This window comes from Pezoporus wallicus, unplaced genomic scaffold (genome assembly GCF_028554395.1).
Source record: "Pezoporus wallicus isolate ANWC-B61680 ecotype Strahan unplaced genomic scaffold, APGP_CSIRO_Pwel_v1 contig_8000, whole genome shotgun sequence".
NCBI lineage: Eukaryota > Metazoa > Chordata > Aves > Psittaciformes > Psittacidae > Pezoporus > Pezoporus wallicus.
This window is the reverse complement of record NW_026635009.1, coordinates 786,935-814,428: the sequence shown is the minus strand read 5'-3', so window position 1 is coordinate 814,428 and position 27,494 is coordinate 786,935. Positions and strand designations below refer to the sequence as shown.

The following is a 27,494-nucleotide window of genomic DNA, read 5'->3' as shown; positions in this document are numbered from 1 at the left end:
AGCCGGGCTAGGCTGGGCCGGGTGCTGCCCCCTGCCGGCCCGGCTGGCTGTCCCGACACCGGTTCTGCGGAGCTCCCCTCCTGGCGGCAGCTCCCGCCGCCCGCAGACAGGATGGAACGAGGCGCCCCGGGGCGCCGAGAGGAGGGCTCGCCCGCCACCTCAGCGGGCGCGATGGCTGCAGGCGGTGCGCTGTGCGGCTCCGCTGGGTTCTGGGTGAGTGAGCGAGCGAGCGAGCGGGCGCCGCGACGCCGTCCCGCCGGCGCCAGAGCCCTGACGGAGGCCTGACAGAGCCCGGTCCGGCCCCACCAGCCCGCGAAGGGAGCGAGCGGCGGCCAGACCCGGCCCGACCCCGGGGTGCGCGGGTTCCGCCTGAGCGGGGCCGCTCCGCGGACAGCACCCCCGGGGGCAGGGGTTGAGGGGGTATGGAGTAAGGCACAGATACAGTGTGAGCAGCGAAGCGTGTTTGCATCAGAGGTTGCTGGTGCGGACTTTGCCTCCCTGGGGCTCACCCAAATCCCTGGGGCTCTGTCAGTTACAGCAAATCTGATGGGAGTTATGTGGGAGCTAGTCCGGCTGCACTGGTGCAAGAGTACTGAAATCAGCCCCTTCCTGAGTGACCCATTACAGAAATACCTTTCCAAGGGCTCAAATGGGTTATCAGTACAGACTCACATGCATTGCCATCCTTAAGGTTGATAAACTCCCATAAGAATTTGTGAGCTGTTACCTGCTTCCTCTTGCCATCAAGTGATTGCCCTAGTCTTGATTTGAATCATCGCCTTCACATACAGGGCTTGAACCATCTCTACAAGATACTGAAGAAAAAACACCCTTCCCTGTTCATCTGCAACATTATTATGTTTGCAGATGAGATCTAACTATTCAGTCAAAAAAATTACTGAAGAATTATAAATACAGCTGAGGAAATGCAGTTGTGATGCACTTTATGCACTAGGACACTTCTTTAATCCTAATCTCTGTTTCACCAGTCATTCCCTCTGATGGTTCCCAAATGCTGATAATATTTATGTTCCCAAATTACTTTTTCTCAATTCACATTTAATAACTTAAATTTCCAATTTTTTTTCCCTAATTGTGATACATGATACCCTTTCTTTGGCATCTTTCACTTTTCCAACCTCCCCCCCCTTCTACTTCCATTTGTTCCAAAAGCTACTGCTGAGTCCAAATGACTTTTACATTTGAAACGCTAAATCAAATTCCTCTAACATTATAGCAGATCTCAGTTGTAGTATTCAAAACTTGCATTCGCTCATGAAATTCTGCATACGTTGGCTTTACTGTTTCACTTCTGTGTTGATTCTGTGACAGGACTGGAACCAGACATGGTACACAAACACCCCAAGATTTACCTGGTGCTTTGAGAGTACAGTCATTGCTTGGATCCCTTGTGCCTATCTTTGGATCTGTTTTCCTTTCTACTACTTGTATCTTCGGCACAAAACCAAAGGCTACATCAGGATGTCCCACATCTTCAAAGCCAAAATGGTAAGGGTGGAGGATGGGTTTGATCCTAACATTATAACATTGTTGCAGAACTTAATTTTTCTATATGATCAGCTCTTTTCTGATGATCTATCTCTGTGTTTGCTTTGACATTTACTGACTCAGATGAAGTCCAGTCAAGTATAAAGTAAAATTTTAGGATGAGCTGATATGAGAGCTTCTCCCCTGTACTTGCATTTGGTTCCTGCTACTTCCCGTAATGCTGTCTGTCCCAGACTTGCTCTTCCACCTCTACAGTCTTACTGCCCAGGCTACTTGGAGCACTCAGTTCAGTAGATTGTCTCATCATCATTTCAGTCCATTTTAACATGTGTTTGCTGCCTCTGACCCAGGTCCTTGGATTCATCCTGGTAATACTGTGTTTTACTAATGTCTTCTTCATCCTGTGGGAGATAAGCCAAGGAATTCGACGGGCTCCAGCATTCCTCATTAGCCCTGCTGTGGTGGGAATCACAATGGTAATTCTTCCTTTATTTTGTCTGCGTGTGGCCCAGCTTAATCATGTTGTTAGCATAAACACAGTGTGCAGTGTGGTTTGGTTTAGAGTAAAATGGGATTCCTGTTCAACCTAAATGCCTATCGTCCCCTCCTGTCATTGCATCTTCATAGCCTAGATCCTCCCACTTGTAATTTTATTACATACCCTTTCTGGAGAGACATTCTTCAGTGCAAAATTGCACATAATGCTTTTCAGTTTTAGCCTTTTAGGAACAATACTGAAGCTCTGAGTATCTTGAAATGTTTCAGCTAGATCTGATTTTTCCTTATCGTATTTGTAATTTGATAGTAATGGCATTCCATGACCAGCTATTTATTTGGACAAATTTGTACTCTCCTGCAGATCCTTGCCATGTTCCTTACCCAAGTAGAAAGAATGGTTGGCATCCAGTCTTCAGGCATCCTGTTGATTTACTGGCTGCTCTCATTCATGGCTACAGTTGTGATGTTTAGTTCCAAAGTCCAACATACCCTGGAAAGAGTAAGTGAAATCACATATCTTTAACCTGCAGGGATATGAAGTCTCTAAACAGGGCGCTTTTGCTTCATTGACTGTGAGGTGGAGAACTCCTCTCTTAAAATATGTGCTGAGAAAAATGATTGATACTTGTCATCTCCATCCGTGGTATCCCTTTCAATGTAGACAATGTAGTTTTCTGAGAGCCTGTTGGACTTCATATATAAATAAAAACAAAAGGAACATTAACATTGTCACTAAAAACTGGCCATACAACAGATTTTGTATGAGAAAATGAACATGAGCCAGCAGGGTGTGCTTGCAACCCAGAAAGCCAACCGTATCCTGGGCTGCAACAAAAGGAGCGTGACCAGCAGGTCGAAGGAGGTGATCCTGCCCCTTTACTCTGCTCTTGTGAGACCTCACCTGGAGTATTGTGTGCAGTTCTGGTGTCCTTAACATCAAAAGGACATGGAACTGTTGGAGCAAGTCCAGAGAAGGGCCACGAGGATGATCAGGGGACTGGAGCACCTCCTGTATGAAAATAGGCTGAGAAAGTTGGGGCTGTTCAGCCTTGAGAAGAGAAGGCTGCATGGAGACCTCATAGCAGCCTTCCAGTATCTGAAGGGGGCCTATAGGGATGCTGGGGAGGGACTCTTCATTAGGGACTGTAGTGATAGGACAAGGGGTAACGGGTTAAAACTTAAACAGGGGAAGTTTAGATTGGCTATAAGAAGGAAATTCTTTCCTGTTAGGGTGGTGAGGCACTGGAATAGGTTGCCCAGGGAGGTTGTGAATGTTCCATCCCTGGCAGTGTTCAAGACCAGGTTGGACGAGGCCTTGTGTGATATGATTTAGTGTGAGGTGTCCCTGCCCATGGCAGAGGGGTTGGAACTAGATGATCTTAAGGTCCTTTCCAACCCTAACTATTCTATGATTCTATGCTCTATTATACATTTTTATTATTTGGGTATTTGTGGTGAATGTTTATTTGTGCTGGCTGGGTTTACACATCTGACACTTCATCATAAGTGGCTGTTTTCCTCAGGTGAACAGCTGTACCTTTCCATCACAACAAGGAGTAGACAAAAGCTTATGTTACCTCCATGTTTAAGTAATAGGGGAAAATATGTGGCCACTAAACAAAAGACAGTTGGGAGCTTGCTTGTTCCTGCTGTGTTGAATGATACTTGTGCTGCAGGTCTTTTGTAGAAGTAACACTTTGTCACTTCCTGCTACCAAAAAACAGTTCCAAAACTGATCTTTTTCCTCATTTTTTTCTTCTCTTTCCCTCTTTCACAAAATTAATTACAGCACCCTTCATGGAGCCCCTCAGACACACCGTTTATAATAAAACATGGCAAGTTTTTTATTATATCAACAGCTTCTACCCATTAGAGCACCCAGGTTTCCTTGAATAATGCTGCAGTGTGGATGTCTGACTTGAGTAGAGTGCTATGAAGACTTGTAATAAAACCATCACTATAAATAAGAAATGTGTCCATTATTTAGCATTTTCTCATATTCCAGTTTCAGGAGTTATCTATTTAAGTAGTTCTACATAACCAACAGTTTAAAATGCACCTCATGCTTTGAACCAGAACTCAGAGCTTATGGCTAGTAGAACAGAGGTTACCATTCTCAGTTGATTTCATGTGAAGGTTCTTGCCGCATTCTCAACAGTATTTTGTTTCTTAGGGCTTTCTGGAGGACCGTTTCCACCACATTACAACTTACCTTTATGCTATCCTGGTGCTAGGAGAACTTGTGTTATTCTGCTTAGTTGATCACCCTCCCTTCTTCTCTAAAGCTGTCAACAATCCTGTAAGTATAACATAGCTTTTCATGATGCATTGCTTCATTGCTCATACAGGAAGTTAAATTTATGGGGATATGCAGGAACATGAGTATCTGGGAGATACAAGATGCATCATTCTGTGTAAAGGTTGACAGTGTTAAAAGGTAACCAGCAGAATTTTGGATAACAGTAGTCTGTCTCTCAATGTATGTTTTGAAAAACTAAACCCCTCCTCTATCCATACTCATCTTTATTTTCATTGAAATGAGTAGGTAGGGCTCACATTACTTCCCCATGCTCTCCTGTGCAGCAGTATTCTGTTTGAGGTATGACAGAGCTCTGTGATTCAGAAAATCAATGTCTTGGAGTATGAAGAATGATATTCTTTGTTCCTCCAGCTAAGACATTATTCAAAGTCTCATTCTCCAAAATCCCCTGATCCCATTGAGCCTCCACAATACATTTACACTGTCAGGGTCATGAATGGGGTGTGTGTAACTTTGATTGCTTTTTCTGGGGAAGCACAGAAGGGAATTACATTTATGTGACGCAAGCCCTTTTCTGTATATAAATATCACCCATGTTTTTCCTCCCATCAGAATCAGTGTCCAGAAGCCAGCAGCTCTTTTCTTTCCAAAATCACATACTGGTGGTTCTCTGGGTAAGAAAAAGATGTGGTTTTGTTAGAATATCAGAAAAAAAAAAACCAAACAAACTCAAAACCAAACAAACAAGCAGCATAGGAGAGAGTGTAGAGAACCAGTAGGAAATAGCCCCTGAGTTAGTTTATGCAGTAAGGATTTAAATTCTTTATCTGGGGACTTAAGGTATTCTCACAAGATCAAATTATAAAGAATTAACTTACTTTTCTCAAAGCAGTTTAAAACATAGATTTGTGATTCTAGATAATTCTCTTCCCCCTTCCAGCTACCCTTCCAGTACCCTCCCAATCTTGAAACAGACCTCAACAATCTCAAAAGATCACTGTACAGCAACCACAGCCCTATCTTGCCTGCAGACCTTCCCATAACAAATGCTGGGCAAGGGAAAAATAGTGAGGCCCAGCCTGCTGCTTAGGAATCAGAAGTAAAATGATTACATACCTTGGGTCTAACGTCTGCTATGACAAGACCTCGTATGCATTTCACTGAGACACAGAGGAAATTAAACTGAACTTTGTCCCCCACTGCCCAAGACCCAATTGTCAGTATGGACTAGAAACTGGGGCTTACTTGCAGATCCTCATTGTATTCACGGAACATAGCATAGGGATTTGAAGCAAAACGGCTGTTCCTGAACATTCATATTTATTCTGGGAAAGGACAGCCCTGAGTAGTGTTTTATATATGTAGGTCCCTCTGTGCTCACTATGATGCACTAACTTAAAGCCTATCTGTTTTCAAAATGTTAGAAGTACCACAAATCCTTCTGTGCTTGCATTACAGCAGTCTGTGTGTTCTCCAGGCTCCTCTGGAAAGGCTGTCAGCAGTCCTTGGGGGTGGATGACTTGTGGCCAGTGAGGAAAGAGGAATCCTCTGAAGAAATTGTTTCCTGGGCTGAGAGAGAGTGGAAGAAGTGTCGTAACAGAACCCAGCAGTGAGTACTTGATCTAGAGAATGTGTCATAGGCTCAGCTGAACAGTTTCTCCCTTGCCTCTAGATGATACAAGCAAATATGCTCACTGGTGCTGGTGTGCCATCTCAGAACAGGTTCTAAGCCCCTCTATTCCCCACAGAGTGCTAGACAGACTGCTTCAGCATAAATTCAGGCTCTGACCATAAGCTCCGCTAGGTGCTTCCTATCTGGACAATACAGCAGTTGAAAGAGTCAATCCCACTGAATTATTTGTGCATTAAACAAGAAGCAGAAAAAGGGTAGCATATATAAAATGGTCCAAGTAACACTCTATGGAAACCTGGGGATCTTAAGTCTTCAGTGAGTGAGTGCTCAGTGAGTTCCCTTGTGCAAAGTCTGATTTTAAGTGTTGAAATCTGCTGGAGAACATCCCTCCATTCCTGGAAGCACAGAATTGTGATTTTTTTGTGAGAGGGATCATTTTTTTTCTGAGCGTTTTTACTGGACATGGCATGAAACCCAGTGTGAGATATTTAATCGTTTTCGAAAGCACAGGATTACCAAGCTTTCTCCAGTTGTAATTAGTTTTCTCATTGCTTCTTTCTTTAGAAAAATTGAGTCTGCTACGTTTAAAAAGGGTCAGAAGAGTGAAACTGGCATAGCAAAAGCTGAAGAGATGGAAGTTCTACTGCAGTCAGAGCAAAGTCAGAGCTGGCCCTTACTGAAAGTGTTTTGGAGCATGTTTGGAACCTATTTCCTTCTCGGCACTGCCTGCTTAGTTATTTGTGATGTCTTCTTGTTCTCCATCCCAAAGTTACTGAGGTATGCACATATTTGTAATGCATTTCTGTGACGTGCAAGATTGCTGTGTGCATAAGCTCGGACAGAGATGTCTGTGTTCCAGCAGTGGAAAGAACAGGCTCCACTGAGCCTTTTGACAACTTTACTTGATCAGGAGCGAGTTATTTGATGGTTCATACCACATCATTTGCACAGGCTGTCAGCCAGAGGCTGTAGTCTTAAGGCTTCATGTCCCCTGACTAATTCTAAAGAGCACAGCTGTGCATCCTACACATCTTAAATAGCTCCTTTAGTCAGTTGACGTAGTGCTTTGTGGACTGTGTTGGTACAACACCAATGTGACTTAGAGTATATTTTCAAGGGCAATATCACTTTTAAGTCATTAACAAAAGTTCTGGAAATATCAATGACTTCCTTAGATTATGGCTTTCAATTTGTGTATTACTGACAAATTCATAAAATTCAGGAGCCATCCTTAATACTGAAAATGAGGTCTCCCCTGAGAGGATGTTGAGATCAGAAATTGCTTCCAAACCAAGAATGGCTCAATGTCAAAAATCAGGATATTATATAATACAGGATACTCAGTGGGTTTTTTTTCCATTTTTTCTCCTATTTTACTGATAAATATCAGCCAGAAAGAATACACAAAAATCCCTGGCATTTCTGCATTTTTTGTGTGTCTGATATTCCATCAGTTCTACATGGATTCATCAACATTTTGCTCCTGTGTTGCAGCCTTTTCCTGGAGTTCATTGAAGATCAAGAAGCACCTACCTGGCATGGCTACTTCTATGCATTCAGCATGTTCCTTTTGGCTTGTCTCCAGACTCTGTTCGAACAACGATACATGTACATGTGCCTTGTTCTGGGGTTGAGACTGAGAACTGCAGTAACAGGGCTTGTGTACAGGAAGGTGAATCTGTAGCTTCCTTTCATCTTCATTCTTTTCTAGCTCTGTGTTGTTAGTTATATTGTCGGTACATTGTTCTTAACAGTATCAGGGGAGATGTTGTTAGAAACTGCTTTTGGGATGTAACTCTGTGCTATATTCATTTCTGAACACTATGTGGGAAAAATTCTATTACTTATTTTTCACTTACTCATTTTATTACTTATTTTTTTTATTACTTACCTTAAGAAAAAGCCAAAAAAAAGGAAAGAAGAAAAAGCAACATAAACTTCTTTATGGTGTAGATTATGGTTGGGGAAAGGACTAAATTCTTCATCTTAAAGTGAAGTCATAGCCCAAGCAGCAGCATGTTTTCAGTACCTAGGTTTTGGCATTTTTCCCCCTTGCTTTTGATTTTTTCCTCCTTTGTTTATAAGGAAAAGAAAGTTGTTTTATTTTTGGACCAAAGCTACTGTTTGATGGTGCTTTTGATTTCTTCTTTACCCTGTCTAGATCCTAGTTATGTCAAATGCATCAAGGAAAGCAGCAACAGTAGGTGAAATAGTTAATCTGGTGTCTGTTGATGTCCAAAAGCTAATGGATCTGATTATCTATTTTAATGGGACTTGGCTTGCTCCTATTCGGATCATCATCTGCTTTGTCTTCTTATGGCAGGTAAAATATTATGACAGTATTTATCAATCCCTTTCTATTCTAGGTATCAAAGGAAAAATGAGTTTTCAAAATTCTGCTTAGAGCAGAATTTTCTCAGCAGCATAAAGCCCTGTTTCTTAGAACCTGTTTTTGGCAGCTCACCAAATGGAAGCATGAGCCCTATAGAGACACATGATTACCAGGAAGTTTGCAGAAGCCTTTAAGACCTTCCTTTGCTACCCAGGGTGGACTGTGCCTCATGTCTGGCAGGATACTATGATGCTGGAAAATTAGTAGCCATGGTATAGGCTGTTGGAAAAGGATCATCCCTTTTCTAGTGTTGTTTACAAGTTGCATGTAGTTGCATGTAGCTGGAGCATAATTAACACTATTTGCTAGTATACACACCATTTGTGTAGAAAATACTTTTATCTCTCTAGGTATACCAGCACTCACCTCTCCAGCAAACGTAAGCCATCTGATACAACTAAACCATTTCTGATATGTAAGTCATTGTGAGCCCTGGTATCCAAGACCTGTCCCAAGAGTACATGGCACAGTATAATTCTACCATTTCATCTCACTAGTTGATGTAAATTCCGACAGGCTGGGTTGTTTGTGCTGCTAGAATAGTTTGTTGTGGTTTTGTTTTTTGAGCAAAGGCTGGGTTTTGTTTCAGGTCACTTAGGCCAGCCACAAGATGTCCTCCTTAAAACATCCAAGAACAGATTGGAAGAACAAATTACTTGAATTGCCAGCTGTGCCTCTGGATCTCTTTCAACACTCCTCTAGTTCCTAAAAGGGTAACAAATAAATTCAGCAGAGCATGATGACATGATTTACCCTGGCTGGAGGGTTAACAATCCAGAGTGCTTAGGGAGCACAGTTCCCAGGAAAGGCAAAAGCAAGATTAAAGCCTTAGCCATGAGGGATGTTAGGCATAAATTCAAGTAAGGCAGACGGTAGGCAAGGGGAATGTAAAACAGTAATTTCTAGTAATCACTGGAAGTTCTTCCTCTTTCATTTTCTCTCTTGGCAGCTTCTTGGGCCATCTGCCTTGACTTCAATTGTGGTATTCCTTTTTCTTTTGCCTCTGAATTTTGTGATCACAAAGAAGAGGAGTCAGTTTCAGGTACATTTTGCTTGATAAAAATGAAGTGGTTTACTGACTTAAATTATATGATGGCTTAATATTTATTATTCATGCTTATCATGGATTTGAAGCCTGCAGATGTTCTTAAAGTTTACAGTAAGCTCTTGCATGTTCAGCCTTTTACCTGGTTTGCCAACTTTTCTGTGGTTTATATGAATTGCCAGAAAAATAAAGCTCTGAAGAAGAAAAGCAAAGTATTTCCCAGCCTGGAAGATTATGAATAAAAATAGTATACACAGCTCAACTGCAGGGAAATTTACTCAGGATTCATAGGCAGGATCAAGGTGCTCTTTTCAGAATAATTGCATTGTTAAACATTGAACCTATTAAATGATAAAACTCAGATATTTGTTACAGGAGACCCAGATGAAACATAAAGATGAGCGAGCCAAACTCACTAGTGCCTTTCTCAGTGACATTAAAGTAATCAAACTGTATGGCTGGGAGAAAACCTTCATGGAGAAAGTGCTTGGTATCCGGAAGCAAGAACTTCAGGCCCTAAAAAGTTCTCAGATTCTTTTCTCAGCATCTCTAGCTTCTTTCCATTCATCAACTTTCCTGGTGAGTGGTTCACTATGTATTTCACTATATGTTTCCTGTATAAAACATGCATCGTTACTTCCATTTCTCTTTGCACTACTACCTGCACAGATTTTTCATGTGGGACAGTTAAAGATAATATCTGTGGAGCACTGGTGGTGTCACGAGAATTGCTGAGTCCCAGTGGAATCAGCCACACAGACATTTACTGTCATAACAGTTCCAGGGGCAAGTCATCTGGTCTGGCAGTGTGTTCCAGGCAGACTGAGCCTCCTGTGCAAGAGCCACCTGAAGACCTCATGGCACAGTCAGTAGCTACACAGGCCACTTTTGCACTTGCTGTTGCAGCTCAGCTATGTGTGTTTTCTATGGGAAATGGCTGTGCTTTTACCTTGCTCTGGTTGCAGCAGCAAAAATTCCTTAAATGTCAAATGATCAATCTTTGTTTTGTCACCAACATCCAAGACCTTTGCCTATGATACTTGCAGGACAGGTACTGCGTATATGTGCGATAGCCTGGATTTAACTAAATGTGTTCCAAAGTCTTTAGGAAGGGGCATGTCACCCTTGAACTATTCTCTTCCATGTCTGAAGCAAATGGTTTACTTTTCCTTTGCTTCCTTTCAGATTGCATTTGTCATGTTTGCTGTGTACACCCTGGTCGATAACACACATGTCCTGGATGCTCAGAAGGCCTTTGTGTCTATAACATTGATCAACATCCTCAACACTGCGCACTCCTTCCTGCCATTCTCCATAAATGCTGCTGTTCAGGTTAACTGCAGGCTATGTTCTTTTTCCTTTGGCCATAAGTGGGTTTCTTACATATCACCATTAACAGGTAAACGTTGGGATTTCTCAGGGCTCTGAATGTCAGCTATTTAATTGCTATTTGAAACAGTGAAACAGTGAAGTGCAAGGACTTACAGCTAAAGGTATTTTGTAATAATGTTTTCTCAGAAAGGCTTCAGATATTAACAAAATAGCAGGAATAGCTCTTAGGTCTTTTGGGGCCAATCATAAGCACCATTAGATCCCAGAAGTGCTTCTAGTTCTGTTTTTAATCATAGAAATTAGAATAGATGAGCAAAATCTATGCTAGATCAGTGGAAACCCTGCTAGCACAGGTCAAAGAGAAAAGCAAGTCATTGTCCAGTAAGAAATTAGGAAATTAATTTCCCTCTTGCACCCCAAGAAGACTGTCATAACTCTTCACATATAGGAGCAATCACTGGAAAGACTGCAGGATGAATTGGAGAAAAAAACACTAATTTTCACTGTGTGAACATAAGGGAAGATGCAGGGAAGAATATGGGGTTTTGCTGAGCCAAGTGGAAATAATGCCAGTTGACATAAGAGCGAGCTGCATTGGTCCATCTAAGCCTACAGCATCTGCAACATAGCACTTAATCAGCATTCTAAGTGGATCTTCAAGTTGAGTCTTCACTTTGGGTTTTAGCTGCCTATCCGTTCTAAACTTTACTCTTTTTTATGCATCTTCATTTCAGGCCAAAGTTTCTTTAAACCGCTTAGCAGCTTTTCTAAATCTGGAAGAACTGAGTCCTGAAAGCTCAAGCAGAAATACTTCTGACTGTGGTGAGTTTTTGTCTTATGAGAGGAATTAGCTTCCATTGATCAGCTTCCGCTCTTAGGGTGCCTACCATAGTCATAAGAGAAAAATGTTTGCCCCTTACTGTCACTTTATCTCTTAGGCTCAATTATTTCTAATGATGAAATCTAATCTGGTAATTAACTCCTTTTCATACTTAAAGTTCATTTTATGTAATATAAATACACACTGAAACATAGTCACATAAGTAGAGGTGTATCTGTATCTACCTTTGCATTTACAAGTGTTCTTTCTATTTCTTCTTATATTTCAGCACAGGCAAGTGTCACCATAAGAAATGGGACTTTTTGCTGGAGCAAAGACGTTTCTCCTTGTCTCAGAAGGTACAGACCTTCCTTTAGTCATCTCAGTTCTGTAGGTCAGGGTGGATGCTGAATGAACTAATTCCTTGGGGCCTTGGTGTGAAATATCTAAAGAATTCTGAGTTTGCTTCGTATTTAACATTGAATTATGAAAATTGTGAAGTCAGACAGAACGTAGTCTTACTTTTATGCTTGAAAGCACATAAATAGGAAGGTTCCTGTATCTGGATACTGCCTTAATATAGAGACTACTTTCTTTACACAATTTTCTTGTCCAAATATGAAATTACAGCAATTTAAGTCAAAAAAAGTAGAATGCAGATGTTATATGTGCTTATTTCAAAAGGCGTTGCCATTTTAGAGAAGAAACAGTGTTGAAAAGTTCTGATCAGGAGTGTTTCACATCCAGTGCTTTGGGCTAGCCGATCTCCATAGTGGTGATCTGGGTTTTAAACTCAGATGGGGATGCAGATGAAGACTTTCTGATTGGAGGCATCTTTGAAGCGGTGACTCCTGCTGCAAAATCTCAACGTGATGGAAGACTAACCCTGTGCAAGTGGGGCCTCAAGTATGAAATTAGAAGGTTTAGTTGGTACATTTTAATTGCTACAAAACAACAGCAAGATTTTTGGTGATTTTCTTTTCAGAAATTGTATCTAAAAGGTGATAAGAGACTAATCTTTTCTCAATAGGATAGATCTTACCATGCCCCAAGGCTCCTTGCTTGCTGTGGTTGGCCAGGTGGGTTCAGGAAAGTCCTCTTTACTGTCAGCCTTACTTGGTGAGCTGGAGAAGGTGGACGGCTGCGTGAGTGTGAAGGTAAATTTTCCCCTGAGTGTTTGCTTCTAACTAGGCTGTCTGCAGGAATAGTGAGGTATTAACCAAGGCATCAGATACTTGATGAAAGCCCATTTACTGCTGAAATTTAATAGAGGCAGTATGTAGCAGTCCACATTTAATTATCTGAAGGTGCTTAAGACTTCTCAGATTAGGCTGGCATTTAAGAATGGGAATCAAATTCCATTTCCCACTCTAACAGTGAACTGAAGTGGCATCCTGGTAAACCACATCATGTACTTGCACCTCCATTTCTTTCTCTGTAAGATAATAAGAGTGCAGACTCATGTTTTGTAAAGCCCTCCAATTTCAGATTTCTGTAAATCTAATTGGGAGAGTTTTTCTTCAAAGACAGGTTCCCACACTGTCAAGCTGAGCTTATGAAACAGATTGTTAACATTGTTCCACTTCCATTTTTATAGGACACTGTAGCTTATGTCCCCCAGCAAGCATGGATACAAAATGCTTCAGTGGAAGACAATATTCTCTTTGGGAAAGAGATGGATGAAACATGGTTCAATACAGTGATAGATGCTTGTGCACTGCAACCCGATTTGGAGAGCTTCCCTGCAGGGTGGAAGAGTGAAATAGGAGAGAAGGTACTGGCTTAGGTTGATACTTTGGCCAGCTTTTCCATGAGTAGCTACAACTTTGGGTGTCCTGCAAAACACCTACAAAAGCACTAAACTTGGAGGAGGCAGGTTCTCAGTAATTTCTGAGAAGTCAGGCCATGATTTAATGGGGTCTGAAGCTCACCTCCTGACAGTTAACCTACCTAGAGATACAAGAGATGCTTAAGACAAAAAACAGCAAATCCAGGTCATTCTTGGATCATCTTTTGCAGGAGAGTGGAGTTGCTCAAGAAAATCCATCTCTGCATCTCAAAAGCACTATTTGGATAGAAGGAGGAAGGAAAGGAGGGAGGTGGACTGATATAAAAATAAGGAAGTCATAACAGCACAAATGGAGCCAACAATTGGCAAATATGCTGTAGCTTTGGAATAAACACTCTCAATACGTTTTTACAGGGAATAAATATATCTGGAGGGCAGAAGCAAAGAGTGAATCTTGCTCGTGCTGTGTACCAGAAGGCTTCAATTTACCTGCTCGATGATCCCCTCTCAGCTGTTGATGCCCATGTTGGACAGCATATTTTTAAACATGTTCTTGGACCCAATGGCTTACTGAAAGACAAGGTATGTTATAAATCTTGAACTTTAAAAGGTGGTACAATGTATCTAATTAACAAGGCCTCAAAACGTTTCCAGTAAGTTGGATTACTCACTTTTTTGCTACAGGCAGCAGGTACTGCTGTTAGCAACAGTGAAATGGATAACCTCTGCAGTCCATACAGCATATGGAAGTCCTGCAGTGAATCTCACCTAGGAGGAGGAAGACTGAAAAGTTCAGTTCTCCTGAAAGACTGTCTTTATCCTCATGCAAACCACATGCCTAGTTCCAGCCTTACTTCTACAGCAAGTTTATAGTTTGGTCCTCCACTGACATTATCCTATTCCCTTTCTGAAATTTATTTCTAGTATAGTTAGGAAGAGCTGACTTGTCTCTTCCAGCTTATTGTATCTTATCGTGGTGTCTAATCCCATCACTTTTCAATAGTTCAGTGGCACTATTACAGTTCTCATCACCCAGATACTCATCACTTAAACTTCATTATTAAAATCCATCTTAAGCACTTCCATTCTCTTTTGCATTGGTTGCATTTTGTTGTTCTTTGGTATTCCTCTGCTGTCAAGCAATCTGGATAATAAATGTGGTTATATGAGAAAGGAGGCAAGAGCAGCTCTGTTTGCTTCATGGTATAAATTGCCTACCAATATTTGATTCGGTTTCACATTGTAAAAGGAAAATAGGTAATTTCTTTCATAGAAAGTCCAATTAAAGCACATATGTCTGGTTACAAATACCTTTCTCTTCATGTGGATCATTCGCAAGTATCAGAATGTAATTATTGTATTGAAACAGAAAGACTGGCAAAAAAAAAGGTAGTAGACTTAGTACTCAAAGGGCTAGCCTGGGACTTAAGGTTTCACCTCCTGTCCTCACTCTTCACTGTGCATGACACAAAGCAAGTTGATTCACCCCTCCAATCACAAGTTCTGTACTTTCAAAATGGGCTCAAAACCGTGTTGCAAAGATAAGCTTCATCAAAGAGACAGTCAGAAGTACTAGGAATAACAGAAGTATCTCCCAGTTAGCAAAAATGACACTGAATACATGTCTTTCTTCAGAAAGCAGCTGACTGACCCAGCTTAAGTGAGCAGGGGAACACCAGAACAATTGTAACTGTTCCCTCTTTATTCAGACTCGTGTGCTGGTGACTCACACCATTAACATTTTGCCTCAAGTGGATAACATTGTTTTCCTGGTGGATGGAACAATCTCAGAAATTGGTTCCTACCAAGAACTCCTACAGAGAAATGGGGCCTTTGCAGAATTCCTTCATTCACACGTTACAGCAGAAGAGAAGGCAGACACTGGTTTTCCAGGTAACCCGAATGAGTTGCTATCATTCTTCCTAGGTCTATCATTCAACTGTTTCCTTAGTAATATACTGGGGGAGAAGAGGCATCTGCTGCTGCTCACAGCTGGGAAGAGGAAAAAGAGAATAAAACTGGAAAAGACATTCTTAAATTTGGGGGGGTTTATGGACATTTAAAGCCAAGATTCCATCACAGTAAGCTGTCACTTTGAGTGGGGAAAAGTATGCTTGTCAAGTTAGCCTGACTCATCACCTTAAAACTGGGTCTTGAATAAGCAGTTCTATCTTAGTAGACAACAGCCATGCAGTAAACAGAATTACCCACTGCATGTGCTATTCTTCAAGCCTCACCTTGGTATTTCTACCCTTGGAAACAATTCTTTGTAATGAATCTTTGTATTACCACTCTTTCAAAGGCTATACAGTGCAAAACAGGATTCTAAAGCAATTTTTTTTAAAAGCATTTATTTCACAGGTATAGCAGACACCAAAGGCACCATCACCTCTAGAAATGGTTCTTCGCAGGAGAAGCTCTTTAGGTAAGCTTGAAATTGTCTCAGATACCGAAAAACTTGCTCCAAAAGTTCCTACAAGCCTATGTGGAGGCTCTTACTGATACAATACAAGTTTGGGATTGATCTGTAAATTAATAATAAGAGCAAACTAGCAAAGGTCAAGAATAGATAAGAAACTGCTCTCGAATGTGGAGGTTGACTAACATTTTCTCCATATTTCACAAGCAGCCAGAGTTTATTCCAGAGCTCACATACAAGGCACGTTGATACATTTGCTTGCTGTTCCCTTCCCAGTGAGGCTGTAAGGTCTGACTCATCTTAAAACTAGCCATGCCTACTGAATGCTTTAAGCCTCTGCTTGTTAATAGCTTGGCAGAACCCAGTCCCTGTCACAAGTGTGGACAATCTTTGGGGTCACTCTGGAGGACCCTGAAAACTGCAGCCCTCAAAATAGGCACAGATACAGGGATGGATGGGCAAGGAGATACAGCTTTAAAATACTCATTGCTTTGGCTAAAAATTGAAAGGATTTTTGTTTTCTTTGTTAAGTGACAATTCAGTCAAATCTTCTGCTATGGGAAGAGAAACCGCTCCTGGAAGTCAAGACTCTACCACTGCTGCAGCCACCAAAGGAAGATTAACCAAGGATGAAAAAACTCAGCATGGCAGGGTAAGCAAACCACCTTCCTATAAAGGCAAAGACACGTACCATGGGTTCATTACTGACTGCTCACAGCAGGCAGGTCAGCTCACTGCCTAAGTTAAACTCCAGAGAAGTCAGCTGAGCTATACAAGTGTGCCCTATAAGTGAGACACAGTCATGTCAGCATTATTTTACATAGCAACTTCTCTGCAAACTGTATCTCCTCTGGATGCCCTGATCCAAGCACCAGTACCAAAACAGAAATAATGCACATACATTGCAGAGCACATTATGGAAATGAGAGGGAAATGTTTCACTCTAGGTTCATACTTCGATTTATGCAGCCTACCTGAAGGCGACAGGCTTACCATTGTGTGTGTACATCATGCTGTTGTTCACGTGTCAGCAAGTGGTGTCATTTTTTCGTGGTTACTGGCTCAGCATGTGGACAGATGACCCTATTCACAACGGGACACAACAGCACATAGAGCTGAGAGTTGGAGTCTTCGGTGCACTAGGAGTCGTTCAAGGTTCGTTTAACTTGCTCACCTAGCTCTCTGTGTTTCCATCTCCCTTTCCCATATCCAGGATGTTTTCTCAGAACATAAACAAATTCATACCCATGGGCTTTTAGCCTCCCAGGCTTTTGGCACCAGCCCTAAAGGTTTGGCATGGGACCTAAAATTACAGGCTCTGACGCACAGAGAGGATTTCTAAGGGATCTAAACAATATTTCTAGTGTTACTGCCTGAAATTCTACTTTGTGGTATGCCAGAAGTGTTCTCCTGTGCCTTTCAGCAGACCATGATCAATAGTGTCTTCCTCTATATTTCCTGCTGAAACTAGATGACCTGAGCCCTTAAAAAACATTCATCAGTGGAAGAACTACAGCATCCTTATTTTTCTTACCTGCCCCCTTGAATCCAACATCTGGATATCTTTCTTCCTCTTACTGTCCCCATTCTTCCAATATAAATTAATCATATCAAAGTGCAAGCATGGTGGCTCTTTTCCATGCCAGACTAAATCTTGGCTTAGGTCTTTTGAGTGTAAAAGAGAGGGGAAAAGAGGAACTTGTGGAATTCTACATTTCTTTAAGTCTTTCTCTTTTAATATGACCACAGTTCTTTTGGTTACTCTTAAAAAAGAAATTAAAAAAAAAAAAAAATCACTTGTTTCAGGACAGAAATTAAATCTGGAAAAATCTCAGCCCAAGTGACAAAAGATTGAAGAATTTTTGAACAAGTTGAAACAAGTGGGAAGGGTTTGGTACCTTTTTGTGTAACTGAATCCATAGGCAGGAAATCTGAGATTCTGAGTAATTCAGTGTAATTCTAGCCAAGCTTGTTTTGTGAGGAATAAAGAATTTATCCTGCATGTTTAAATTGCTGAATCCATGGCCCCTATCAAACTTACTCAGGAGGTCTTCTGCCTCGCTGTAACTACCCTATGGAAAGGATAGTTTACAGTGCAGCTATGAGGCTTGGTTGAATTACTATCAAAGGGAAGGTCAGCTCCTTTCACTAGGACAGTATTCACAGTACTAAGTGAAAAGTGTGATATTGCAAAGGAGAACTCCAAGGTGAGTTTGTTCTGTGGTTTAGTTCTATCCCAGCCAAAACCAGGACACCTAGCAATAATGATTACTTTTGATATTGCAGCCCTTGGCAGATTTGCCTCCACAGCAGCAGTCCTTCTAGGTGGCGTGTTAGCATCGCAGAAGCTGTTTCTGCAGTTGCTGAGGAACGTTGCTAGATCTCCAATGGTCTTCTTTGAACAAACACCCATTGGAAACTTGCTGAACCGCTTCTCCAGAGAAATGGATGCTATCGATTCTGTCATTCCTGACAAGCTGAAGTCCTTGCTGGGATTCTTGTTCAACTTGCTGGAGATCTACCTTGTGATTATAGTGGCTACACCGTGGGCAGCCATGGCCATAGTGCCCTTGACTCTTCTTTATGCTGCTTTCCAGGTAGGAGGAGCTCATAGAGATACACAGACAGGAGAAGCTGAAGCAGAATAGCCATGTCCCTGCAAAATGCCTCCTTTTATTTCTTTGGAGTGGAGACATGCAGAAACTAGTTTCATCATCTCAAATTGCATCGGAAGAAGAGCAGTGTCCATGGCTCTTCCCACATCGCCTCAGCCTTCCAAAGCATCCCAGAGACCTCACAAAGAGGCTTGTGCTTTTCCAGTACCCAGATCAGACCCTACCTAGAGTTACATTCCTTGTCTCCATTAATGGAAATGCAGTCATATGAAGACCAAAAGCATTTTGTCTTTCCTCAAGAATTCCTACACTGTTTTTTAATATATCCGTGTATGCCATACAGCTTCCCCATTGGGCTCTGAAATGCTTTACCAGCTAAGACTGACAGAAGGGCAAGTAAGGGTGCAAGAACAGAGTTCTCCATCAAGCAAAGAGCTGGTCTGCAGGAGAAAGTCAGTGTGAGCGTAGAGGCTTTGCGAGTTCCGAGTACCCTGGCTTCTCTGCATTTACAAACCACAGGGTAATTCTTAATGAAGATAGGACACAACACAGGCAGAATCACTACCTCACCTTTTAAGGGGCATCTCTTTCCTGCACATTAGGTTTTACAACACTAGTATAGTGTGTACTTTTGCACTTGTTGAAGCCTTCCCAAATTTTCTGTGGGGCACCTCCATGGAAGTCATAATCCTTCTAACCACTTTCCCTTCCACTTCCCTGTGTACCAGCACTTCTACGTTGTCACCTCCTGCCAGCTGAGACGCATAGAGGCAGCCAGCAGGTCACCAATCTACTCCCACATTTCAGAAACCTTCCAAGGGAGCAATGTGATCCGTGCTTACAAGGACCAGGAGAGGTTTATTTTGAAGAGCGATTTCCTAGTGGATGAGAATCAGCGAATATGCTTCCCTGGAGCAGTTGCTGACAGGTACAGATCTGTACTGTGAAAAAAAATATATGTATATATTACTCTAATGGCCTTGGTGAGTGGAGATACGAGGCTTCTAGTATATGCAGAACCCAGCAGACAAAGCTATCAGCAGTTGGTCACAAAACAAATGAGTACCACCAGGAGTAAGAGATGTTAAACCAACTCATCCGATAAACTGTTTGCTGGCTGCTCTGATCCGAAAGACCTTGGAGAAAATCGTAACAAGACCACAAGCAAACTAGTTTAGGCAGATTGTAGCCATTCTAGAGCTCCAAGGTAGCTGGATAAGAGCAACCAGAGCATGACAAGCTTTGTTGAGCATCCTGTACTCCAGGAGCTCCACAAGTGTTTTGCAAAGTAATCACAGATTCTGTTGGGAGAAGGGCATCCAGCAACAGCCTTGTACTCTCCTTCTCTTGCAGGTGGCTTGCTACAAACCTGGAGCTTCTAGGCAATGGCATCGTGTTGTTTGCAGCACTATTTGCAGCAATGGGCAGGACATATCTTAGCCCAGGAACTGCTGGCTTCTCCATTTCCTATGCTCTTCAGGTAACTCAATGTTAAAATAATGCCATGCTTGCCTTTTAGCAAAAGAAGCTTGCATTTTAATTTCTGCTACCATTTAATTTCTAAGAAGTCATTAATTATTTCTGTGGTTTGCTAGATGCCTTCTCCTACCAAAGCCTGCTGTCATTGCTGAAACCCAGAGCATCTGTTGCACATGGCCCCTTAGAGAATGAACCTCAAACACATGCACCAGCCATCTTTTTCCTCCTGTACCTGAACTGACACAGAAGTCTCAGCATGTTCAGAGCAACTGAAGCAAGGACTTCAGTGTCTGTCTTGCTTGTAGGCTAGGTACACAGTAGCCTAAAAAACAGCTACACTTTCTTTTAGCATCCAAGTAGTAGCATATCCTTCTCTAGAGACTGTCTGAGAAGCTATGGGGGGAACTGGCTAGGTTCTTTAAACACAGCTTTACAAACTTTCACGGGAATCCATGGCTATTTTTTAGCTTTTAAGGGATGATTTCTGAAATAATTAGCTGATAAGGAGGTCTTCATAAATAAACACTAAGACAAAGTATCAGGTACCTTGGAAACACAGGTCAAGACTTATTTTATCTGCCCTACTGCTTCTGTTTATTTTTGCTAGATAACTGGTGTTCTGAACTGGATGGTGCGCTCCTGGACAGAAATAGAGAACAACATTGTTTCTGTGGAGAGAGTGAGAGAATACTTGAGGACTCCTAAGGAGGTAGCTAATCAGCTATTGTCCTTACTAGCAGAGGTCCAAATGGGTGCAAACTAAACAAGTAACTTCCCTGTTCCACCTGGACAAACACTCTAGTTTTCCCCTTCTAAAAGGCCAGTTATGTTTCCCTTCAAGAAAGGGATAAAAAAGGGCATTTGTTTTTTATCTAGCTGACTAGATTTGTTTTATAACCTCTGATCATTATTATTTCCTTCAGAGTTAAACATTAGATTGCCATTAAAATAGCTTCACTTGGTAACACTCATGGAATGAGCTGTATTTTCTGCCTATATTTGGACTATTTATTGTGCGAGTTCAGATGCAACCTTCTGATAACTGATGGTTGCTAGATAGCCTTTTAGCCACTAGAAGTCTCCAGTGCAATCATTTCTATTCTGTAATCATTAAAATTATTTCTCCATATGCTGCCCTGAGAGCCTATTAAAGGAGACTTTCATGGTCCTGTTCACAGGGCCATATAAATCTTTTATTATTGAACCACTCAAAATGTCAGAACTCTGACATGCAAACAAATGTTTATCCCCGTTTTCACTTAAGACAATTGGCATCTTTGTATAAAGTCAATGTTTGCAATATGAAAGTTAGAGGCCTTTTTCTCTGGTGAAAACAGTAAACAGATTGGGGGAATTTGGCACAGATGTCTTCATAAGCTGCTTGTTTCAGTATGGCTACTCGATTTGGTAATTTAAATCAGCTTTATACATCGCTGTTTGTTTTCATCTCTTTAGGCACCCTGGACTCTGAATGACAAACTTCAAGGTCAGGTTTGGCTCACTGAAGGAAAAATTGAATTTAGAAACTACAGTTTGCGATACAGGCCAAATTTGGAGTTGGCACTGAAGCATGTCAATCTAATCATCAAAGGGCAAGAGAAGGTAAGCAAAGCCACTTGGATCAGAAGAGTACAGAGTATGAGCAGTGCTTTGCAGTGATCAGATCCGGGTAGATAGAGTCCCTGCCCTGCACCAAGGTACGGTAAAGTATGAGCCCATCTACTGCACTGCACACCTCTCCTAGTATGAAGTAGTATTTCCAGGATTGTTGCATATATACATGCAACATTCTTCTGAGTGAAGTTTCATTTCTCAGAAGGTTAGTAGTTATACAGCAAAGGAATTTCACTTTTTAAATCAAGGCCCTGTTCTAGCTGCTAAGTCTTGTAGTTACTCTTCCCATCAAAATCTTTCAAGATTCCTTTTCATACAAAATGACTATGTGAATCTTGAACAGCCTTGAAGATCTCATCCATCCAAAGCTGTCTCTCTTCAAAAGGCCAAGAGGAACTACATGATAGGTCTGTCCAACTTTGGAAAACACTCAGTATCAAAACTAAAAGGTTTCTGTTGCTCTTTACAGATAGGCATAACTGGAAGAACAGGAGCTGGGAAATCTACTCTTGCTGTGGGATTGCTGCGATTAGTGGAAGCTGCGGAAGGAGTGATCCTAATTGATGGACTAGATATTGCTCAACTAGGTCTCCATGACCTTAGATCCAAGATAACTGTCATTCCCCAGGTATGAAATTAATTTCCAAAATGCTTCAGCAGTGTTGTAGGTCTTAACACCTAAGAAAAGTTTAAAGATTCTCTGAGAGGAGGGACATTCGGAAATTTCAAAGTTGGAAATAACCTCTATGCCACGCTAGTCTCCTGTTCAATGTAACATTAGCCACAGACTTGCACCCAGCAGGGAAAACTGGAGAGCTCATTTTTGTAACTCATTTCAGGAGCTGTTTGTACTGTCTCTGTGTTCAGGATCCAGTCTTGTTTTCTGGCTCCCTAAGAATGAATCTTGACCCATTAAACCAGTACACTGATGCAGACATCTGGACAGCTTTGGAACTGACTCAGCTCAAGAACTTTGTTGCAGATTTGCCAGATCAGTTGGAACATAAGTGCACTGACCAAGGGGAAAACCTAAGGTACCTTATATCTGCAGAAAGACAGTGGCAGGGCAGTGCTAGCCCGTAGTCTAGGAGAACATGGAGCTAGTGGGACAAGGAGTCCAAGTCATGAAAAAAGAAAATGGTACCCAGACAGCAAATTGCTGCATTACTGTCCTGTTTAGCAACAAGAAATCAAGTCATGGGACATCAAGTGGGAGATCTCTGATACTTAATCATTGTGGTGACTTGTGTTTGTGAAGTACTTAAAGCACTTGAATCCTGTTCCAAGTGCAGATCTCCTGGGGCTATAGTAATACACTCCCTTCATTTACTTAGGCTGTTTCATGCTGTTACCTGCAGTGCCACCAGCCTCAATCACCCTTTCAGGGAAAGGGAACAATCACCTTTTTATTACTATTTTCAAATTAATCACATATTCTGACCAAGGGAATACACTCAGTTTACCATCCCTCTTCTTACTTGCAGCACTGGCCAGAAACAGCTGGTTTGTCTGGCCAGAGCACTTCTTCGGAAAGCCAAAATCCTCATTCTGGATGAGGCCACAGCAGCAGTAGATTTAGAAACTGATCTTCAGATTCAGTCCACCCTGAGGACTCAGTTCAAAGACAGCACAGTGTTAACAATAGCTCACCGGATAAACACCATCACGGACTGCGACAGGTAATACCTTCATCCACTTACCTAAGGAGTGATGACAGGTAATACCTTCATCCACTTACCTAAGGAGTGATGAAATACAGACACAGGCAACCTGTGTGAACGAGACAAACCACACAGCATTCATAACAACAATTTGATTTCTGTCCTTTTCTTTAAATCTCAAAGCTTTGTCTTAAATCAGCTAGGCACCAGCAGGTTAATCAAAGATCATTTATTCCCACATGGTGCATTTCATGCTGTGTCATACTCCTCTTTGCCCCTCACTGACAGGATGACTACAGCCTTGTGTCATCTTAAAATGGTGAAACTAAAATACATGTTCACAAATCTTACTCCAGTCTCAATTGCCAAACAACTCCCCCCCCCCCCAAACTCTGTTCTTGACTAGTCACTCATCAGAAACCTATTTCTGTCCCACAGCTGTTTCCCAGCTGAAAAGCTGCTGAAAAGCTTGGTTGAATAACAAGCAAGTACAGCAATTTATTTTAGAAATCAATGGAAATAACTGAAGTTTATTATAGCTGCTGGTATGTCCCCAAGCTTACACTTCTGTTTTAATGTTCACAGGATTTTAGTCTTGGAAAATGGTCGAATAGCTGAATTTGATACTCTGGAACACTTAATAGCTCAGAGGGGACTGTTCTACAAACTGATGGAAGAATCAGGCTTTGCATGACTCACTCACGGAGTATGCCACAATGCCACCCATATCAGGAATAATTCATCTCGTAATCGAGTTGTTATCTTGGTTTCACTCTAAAATGCATTGCACAACCAAATCTTGGTTGAGCTACAACTGCAGTAAGCAGATGAAAAGGGATGACTTGGGATGGAGGTTATTTCCATAGGAAACTTAGCAATTCCATTTTCATTGTTTCCAGATACCAAAACTTTACTCCTCTGTTGCAAGTGAGCCAATATGAACTTATAATACCTTGTTGCTTTTATGGTATAAAAGCAAACAAGACAAAAGACTACAGCATGTCCAGTTACAGTATAAATGAAGTCCGACTATGCTGCCATACTTAAAAGATTGCACAGATTCTTTTTGAAAGCCAACAAGGTTTTACAGACAGCAAGCAAGAATTTAACTGATAGCAGGGAAACTTAACTGTTTACAGCTTGTCCTGAGTTTCAGGCAGAACAAATTTAGTCTTTTGACAATGTCCTAATGACTGCACATCTGAATGCCGTTCTTATAGATGTGGACTCCAAGGCAGCAGCTAGATCTGGTCACCCAAAGTGCACAAGCATGGGGATAGCAAAGAAGAGAAAGAGGGATGCCACCAAGCATGAGAGAGAACGGCTGCCTATGGGCTCCATCTCTTTCTGTGTCAGCTTTAGAGGGGCCCTGAGTAAATCATGCTGTGCAGAGGACTAACAGACTGCTGGAGGAAGAGAGCCAGCTTAGATACAGGCTCTCTGATGCAGGATAGAGTAACTTGGCTGGGAGTGGGGAGCAGTGTGTCATTCCTTCTGCTTGAAGGCTTGGAGAAGTCCTACTGCCAAATGCCGGTTGGTCACAGCAGTGCATGTGCAAATGCCAGCACCATGTCCAGACTGAATTTGGCCACAAGGAATATTTGTGTGGTGGGAAGCATCCTCCTCCAGTCTCTGCAGCGTGGCAGTCCAGCAGATAGGGAAAGTATCAGGGACTCACTCTCCTGTCAGCCTGGTGGTTCATTCCTGGTTTTTCTTGTTGCATGCAAGTTTACCTCCTGCATGTGCCTCTGTCATGGACATCTTCCAGATGTTGCTTTAACAAACCAAAGCAGCAGCTGAAAACAAAGCCTTCCTGGGCTGCCCGCAGTGCCAAGGAGCTGCAGTCAGAGCTGTCCCCAAGTCTCTCCTCAGGAATCACAAGACGACATGACAAACAATCACACTGTGAAATACTGCTGTTACTGTGACTTTTGTTAAAGCACTTAATTTTCTAGAAAGTTGAAATAAAACCAGAATCAAGTATTGAAATGGGTCTCTTCAATAAGCTAAAGTAAATGAAGAGTATAAAAAGGAGTAATGGGGGAGGGCATGGGAAAGTTCAAACTGGCAAGAGTTGAGCCAGACCAACAAAACCTAGCAGTTTCTTACCCAAGAGCTGTTTTGTAGGCTGTTCACCCACATTAAGAGCAGTTAGCAGTTTCTGCTGAACAAATGCCTAAGATATCAAAGTCCAATGCCTGCTGCTATCCTGCTGCTCAAACACCACGAAAGAGGCAATTACTTTCTCCAAACCTTACTCAAGGGCAGAGACAGAAGAAAAGTTCAAACAACAAATGCAAGTTATGAGCACTCAAAAAGTTTGTCTCAAAACCAGGAGCATCTAGAAGTAGTGAGATAAAGATAGGTATTTTTTCTTTTTAACTGAGGTCAAAGAGAAACAGACGAGACCATGTTGCTGGGTAATTCTGAGACAGACATCTTTTAGCATACCATAATCTCTGATATAAACATATTCCGAATGCTTGCTTTCCGTGCCTAAGTTGGTAATGAAGAGAGAAGGCAACAGAAGGGGAAAATAATCAAAACATTCTTTCACACTGGTAATCTTAGAAAGGGCGCAGTTTTGCTGTTGGCTTGCACAAGGTAAGAGCAGCAAAAATACCATCAGCTTTCACACATCAAGCTGTGCTGAAAAGGCAAAAGGGAACTAGATGATCTTAAGGTCCTTTCCAACCCTAACTATTCTATGATTCCCAAAATTACATGTGACAAAACCCCCCATGTTTCAGATTAGCCAGAGTCCTCAGCTTTATGTCCAAGTGATACTGTAAGTGGCAAACGGGGAGTTCCAGTCTCACAAGAAAAGTAATAGTCATCAGAAGGAAGTTATCTGGAACTGGTTAAAGCAAAATATATAAAGGAGTTAATGCTTGGAGATACTATCCTCTCCTGAAAATCTAGTTCAAGGAACAGAAAGCACTGTTTAAAAGGACAGGCCTGTTGGGTCTTTCCAAATGTACTTCTTAGACTATTTGATTGAAATTTGCAACTAGCACAGGAGGTAACTACAGCAGGCTCAGAACTATGCTAAGAACCTGTTCGTAAGTTGCACTGAATAAATTTTAATATTAAGAAATAAAAGCCTGCCCAACATCTCCAGCCATCTGAATATCAAGAAGACCTCAAGAGGAGCGCCTGGACTTGCCCCATCTACACATTTGCAGCGTTCATTTTTAATAGCTGTTGTGCAGCACAAGTGCAACATACACAGAGCAGCTGTGTTTAGCTCAGCCCAAATAAAACCCACTAATCTAAAGAGGGTTTATTAACATCTCAGTGGCTTTCCCACTCTATTTTTCTCTTTGAAGCCATGAGGTCAAGGGCTTAATTAGTACTAGCACTGTTCCAGTTGTCTGTCCAATATGGACATCAAGAGTTAGGGCTTTCAATTCCAATTTACTTCATTTTTTCCTTTCCTTTTTCCTCCTCATTTAAGGCTATCTCAAACAAAGTAAAAGCACAGCCTTATGTAGGAAAGAAACATGACATTAAAATACTTGCCCCAAGATTCCAAGTTTAATGTCATACTGAAACTGCTAAAGCTGGAAAATAAGAATGAAAGTGTCACGCATTGATTTACATGAACTTCATGCCAAATGTAGTTTGTTAAGTTGCACTCCTGGTTCCATAGATGGTCACAAGATGCACAGGAATGCCCAAATGTTAAAGGCATCAGTGACCCAGGGCACAAGCGTTTCTGTGCTACTCTGCTTGAATCACTACAGGATATCTTCACAGATGTCTCCACACTGGGGACAGTTTTATAGGAGCAGCTGTAATCACACACATGACTAACTATGGTGTTATGTACAGGTCTCCTGAAAATCCTGAGCTGTTTTACAGCAGAATCAGCTCTTCCAGACATGAGGTATCTTCCATATCGCAGCAAATAATGGCACCCAGGATACATCAACATGCACTGAATCTGATACAGTAAATTCAACAGTTTTCTCTTGCTCTTTTATAAATATGTTTATAATAAATATGTTAATGTTGTTTATTATTAACACCACCACTAGCCTCACGTGGGCTGCAGTGGCACAGACATTGCTGCTGAAAGAGAAGATACCAAACAGCAGGATCCGAAATGGTTTCACTTGCCCTTAATATTTTAATTAAGAGATCGGTACAAAACGGTTCTAAGAGAAAGGCAACAACTTTGCTTTAAAAGAGAAGCATCTTCTCAAAGACTGGAAGAAACAGTCCAAAGAGCAAAGAGCGCAGAACGAACTGGAGAGAGGAACAGCTTTGCTCCAGGTAAGAGCAAGAGGCCACTTACTTTCGGTCCTGACAGGTATTTGGCAAATTTTTCATAACACACACATAAATAGCCAATGCAGTTAAATACGGTTTCCTATTTTCCTGCTGATCTAAATGAAATTAATTGTGCTATCTTTATGAGAAAAA

The 27,494-nt window shown here is 41.6% G+C and overlaps 1 protein-coding gene across 3 annotated transcripts; it reads left to right on the top strand.

Annotated features, from left to right (window-relative positions):
* The first annotated feature begins 141 nt into the window (after nt 1-141).
* LOC130598801 (ATP-binding cassette sub-family C member 6-like) lies at nt 142-25,055 on the top strand. Of its 3 annotated transcripts, none has more exons than XM_057408648.1 (31): nt 142-213; nt 1,333-1,509; nt 1,860-1,985; nt 2,369-2,506; nt 4,181-4,306; nt 4,880-4,941; nt 5,745-5,876; nt 6,465-6,677; nt 7,395-7,572; nt 8,062-8,223; nt 9,242-9,334; nt 9,713-9,916; nt 10,523-10,669; nt 11,404-11,491; nt 11,779-11,848; nt 12,520-12,646; nt 13,087-13,263; nt 13,693-13,860; nt 14,988-15,171; nt 15,640-15,703; nt 16,229-16,349; nt 16,645-16,852; nt 17,984-18,294; nt 19,041-19,240; nt 19,666-19,792; nt 20,399-20,500; nt 21,247-21,393; nt 21,875-22,033; nt 22,273-22,439; nt 22,890-23,084; nt 23,652-25,055. In XM_057408648.1, the coding sequence occupies exons 1-31, from the start codon at nt 172-174 to the stop codon at nt 23,758-23,760; spliced, it is 4,524 nt and encodes a 1,507-aa protein (XP_057264631.1). In that variant the 5' UTR covers nt 142-171; the 3' UTR covers nt 23,761-25,055. The 3 variants fall into 3 exon arrangements, 2 of the variants coding, with proteins under 2 accessions (XP_057264631.1, XP_057264705.1); XM_057408722.1 differs by lacking the exon at nt 23,652-25,055 and adding an exon at nt 23,152-23,187 and having other exon boundaries at nt 22,890-23,112; XR_008972110.1 differs by lacking the exon at nt 22,273-22,439 and having other exon boundaries at nt 23,652-23,768.
* The last annotated feature ends 2,439 nt before the right edge of the window (nt 25,056-27,494 follow it).

Bases quoted from the DNA above. Each gene is read 5' to 3' on its own strand.
- LOC130598801 (XM_057408648.1), top strand. From the start codon at position 172: ATGGCTGCAGGCGGTGCGCTGTGCGGCTCCGCTGGGTTCTGG. The intron at 214-1,332 runs GTGAGTGAGCGA...ATTCTGTGACAG, and splicing joins GCGGCTCCGCTGGGTTCTGG to GACTGGAACCAGACATGGTA. The intron at 18,295-19,040 runs GTAGGAGGAGCT...CCTGTGTACCAG, and splicing joins TTCTTTATGCTGCTTTCCAG to CACTTCTACGTTGTCACCTC.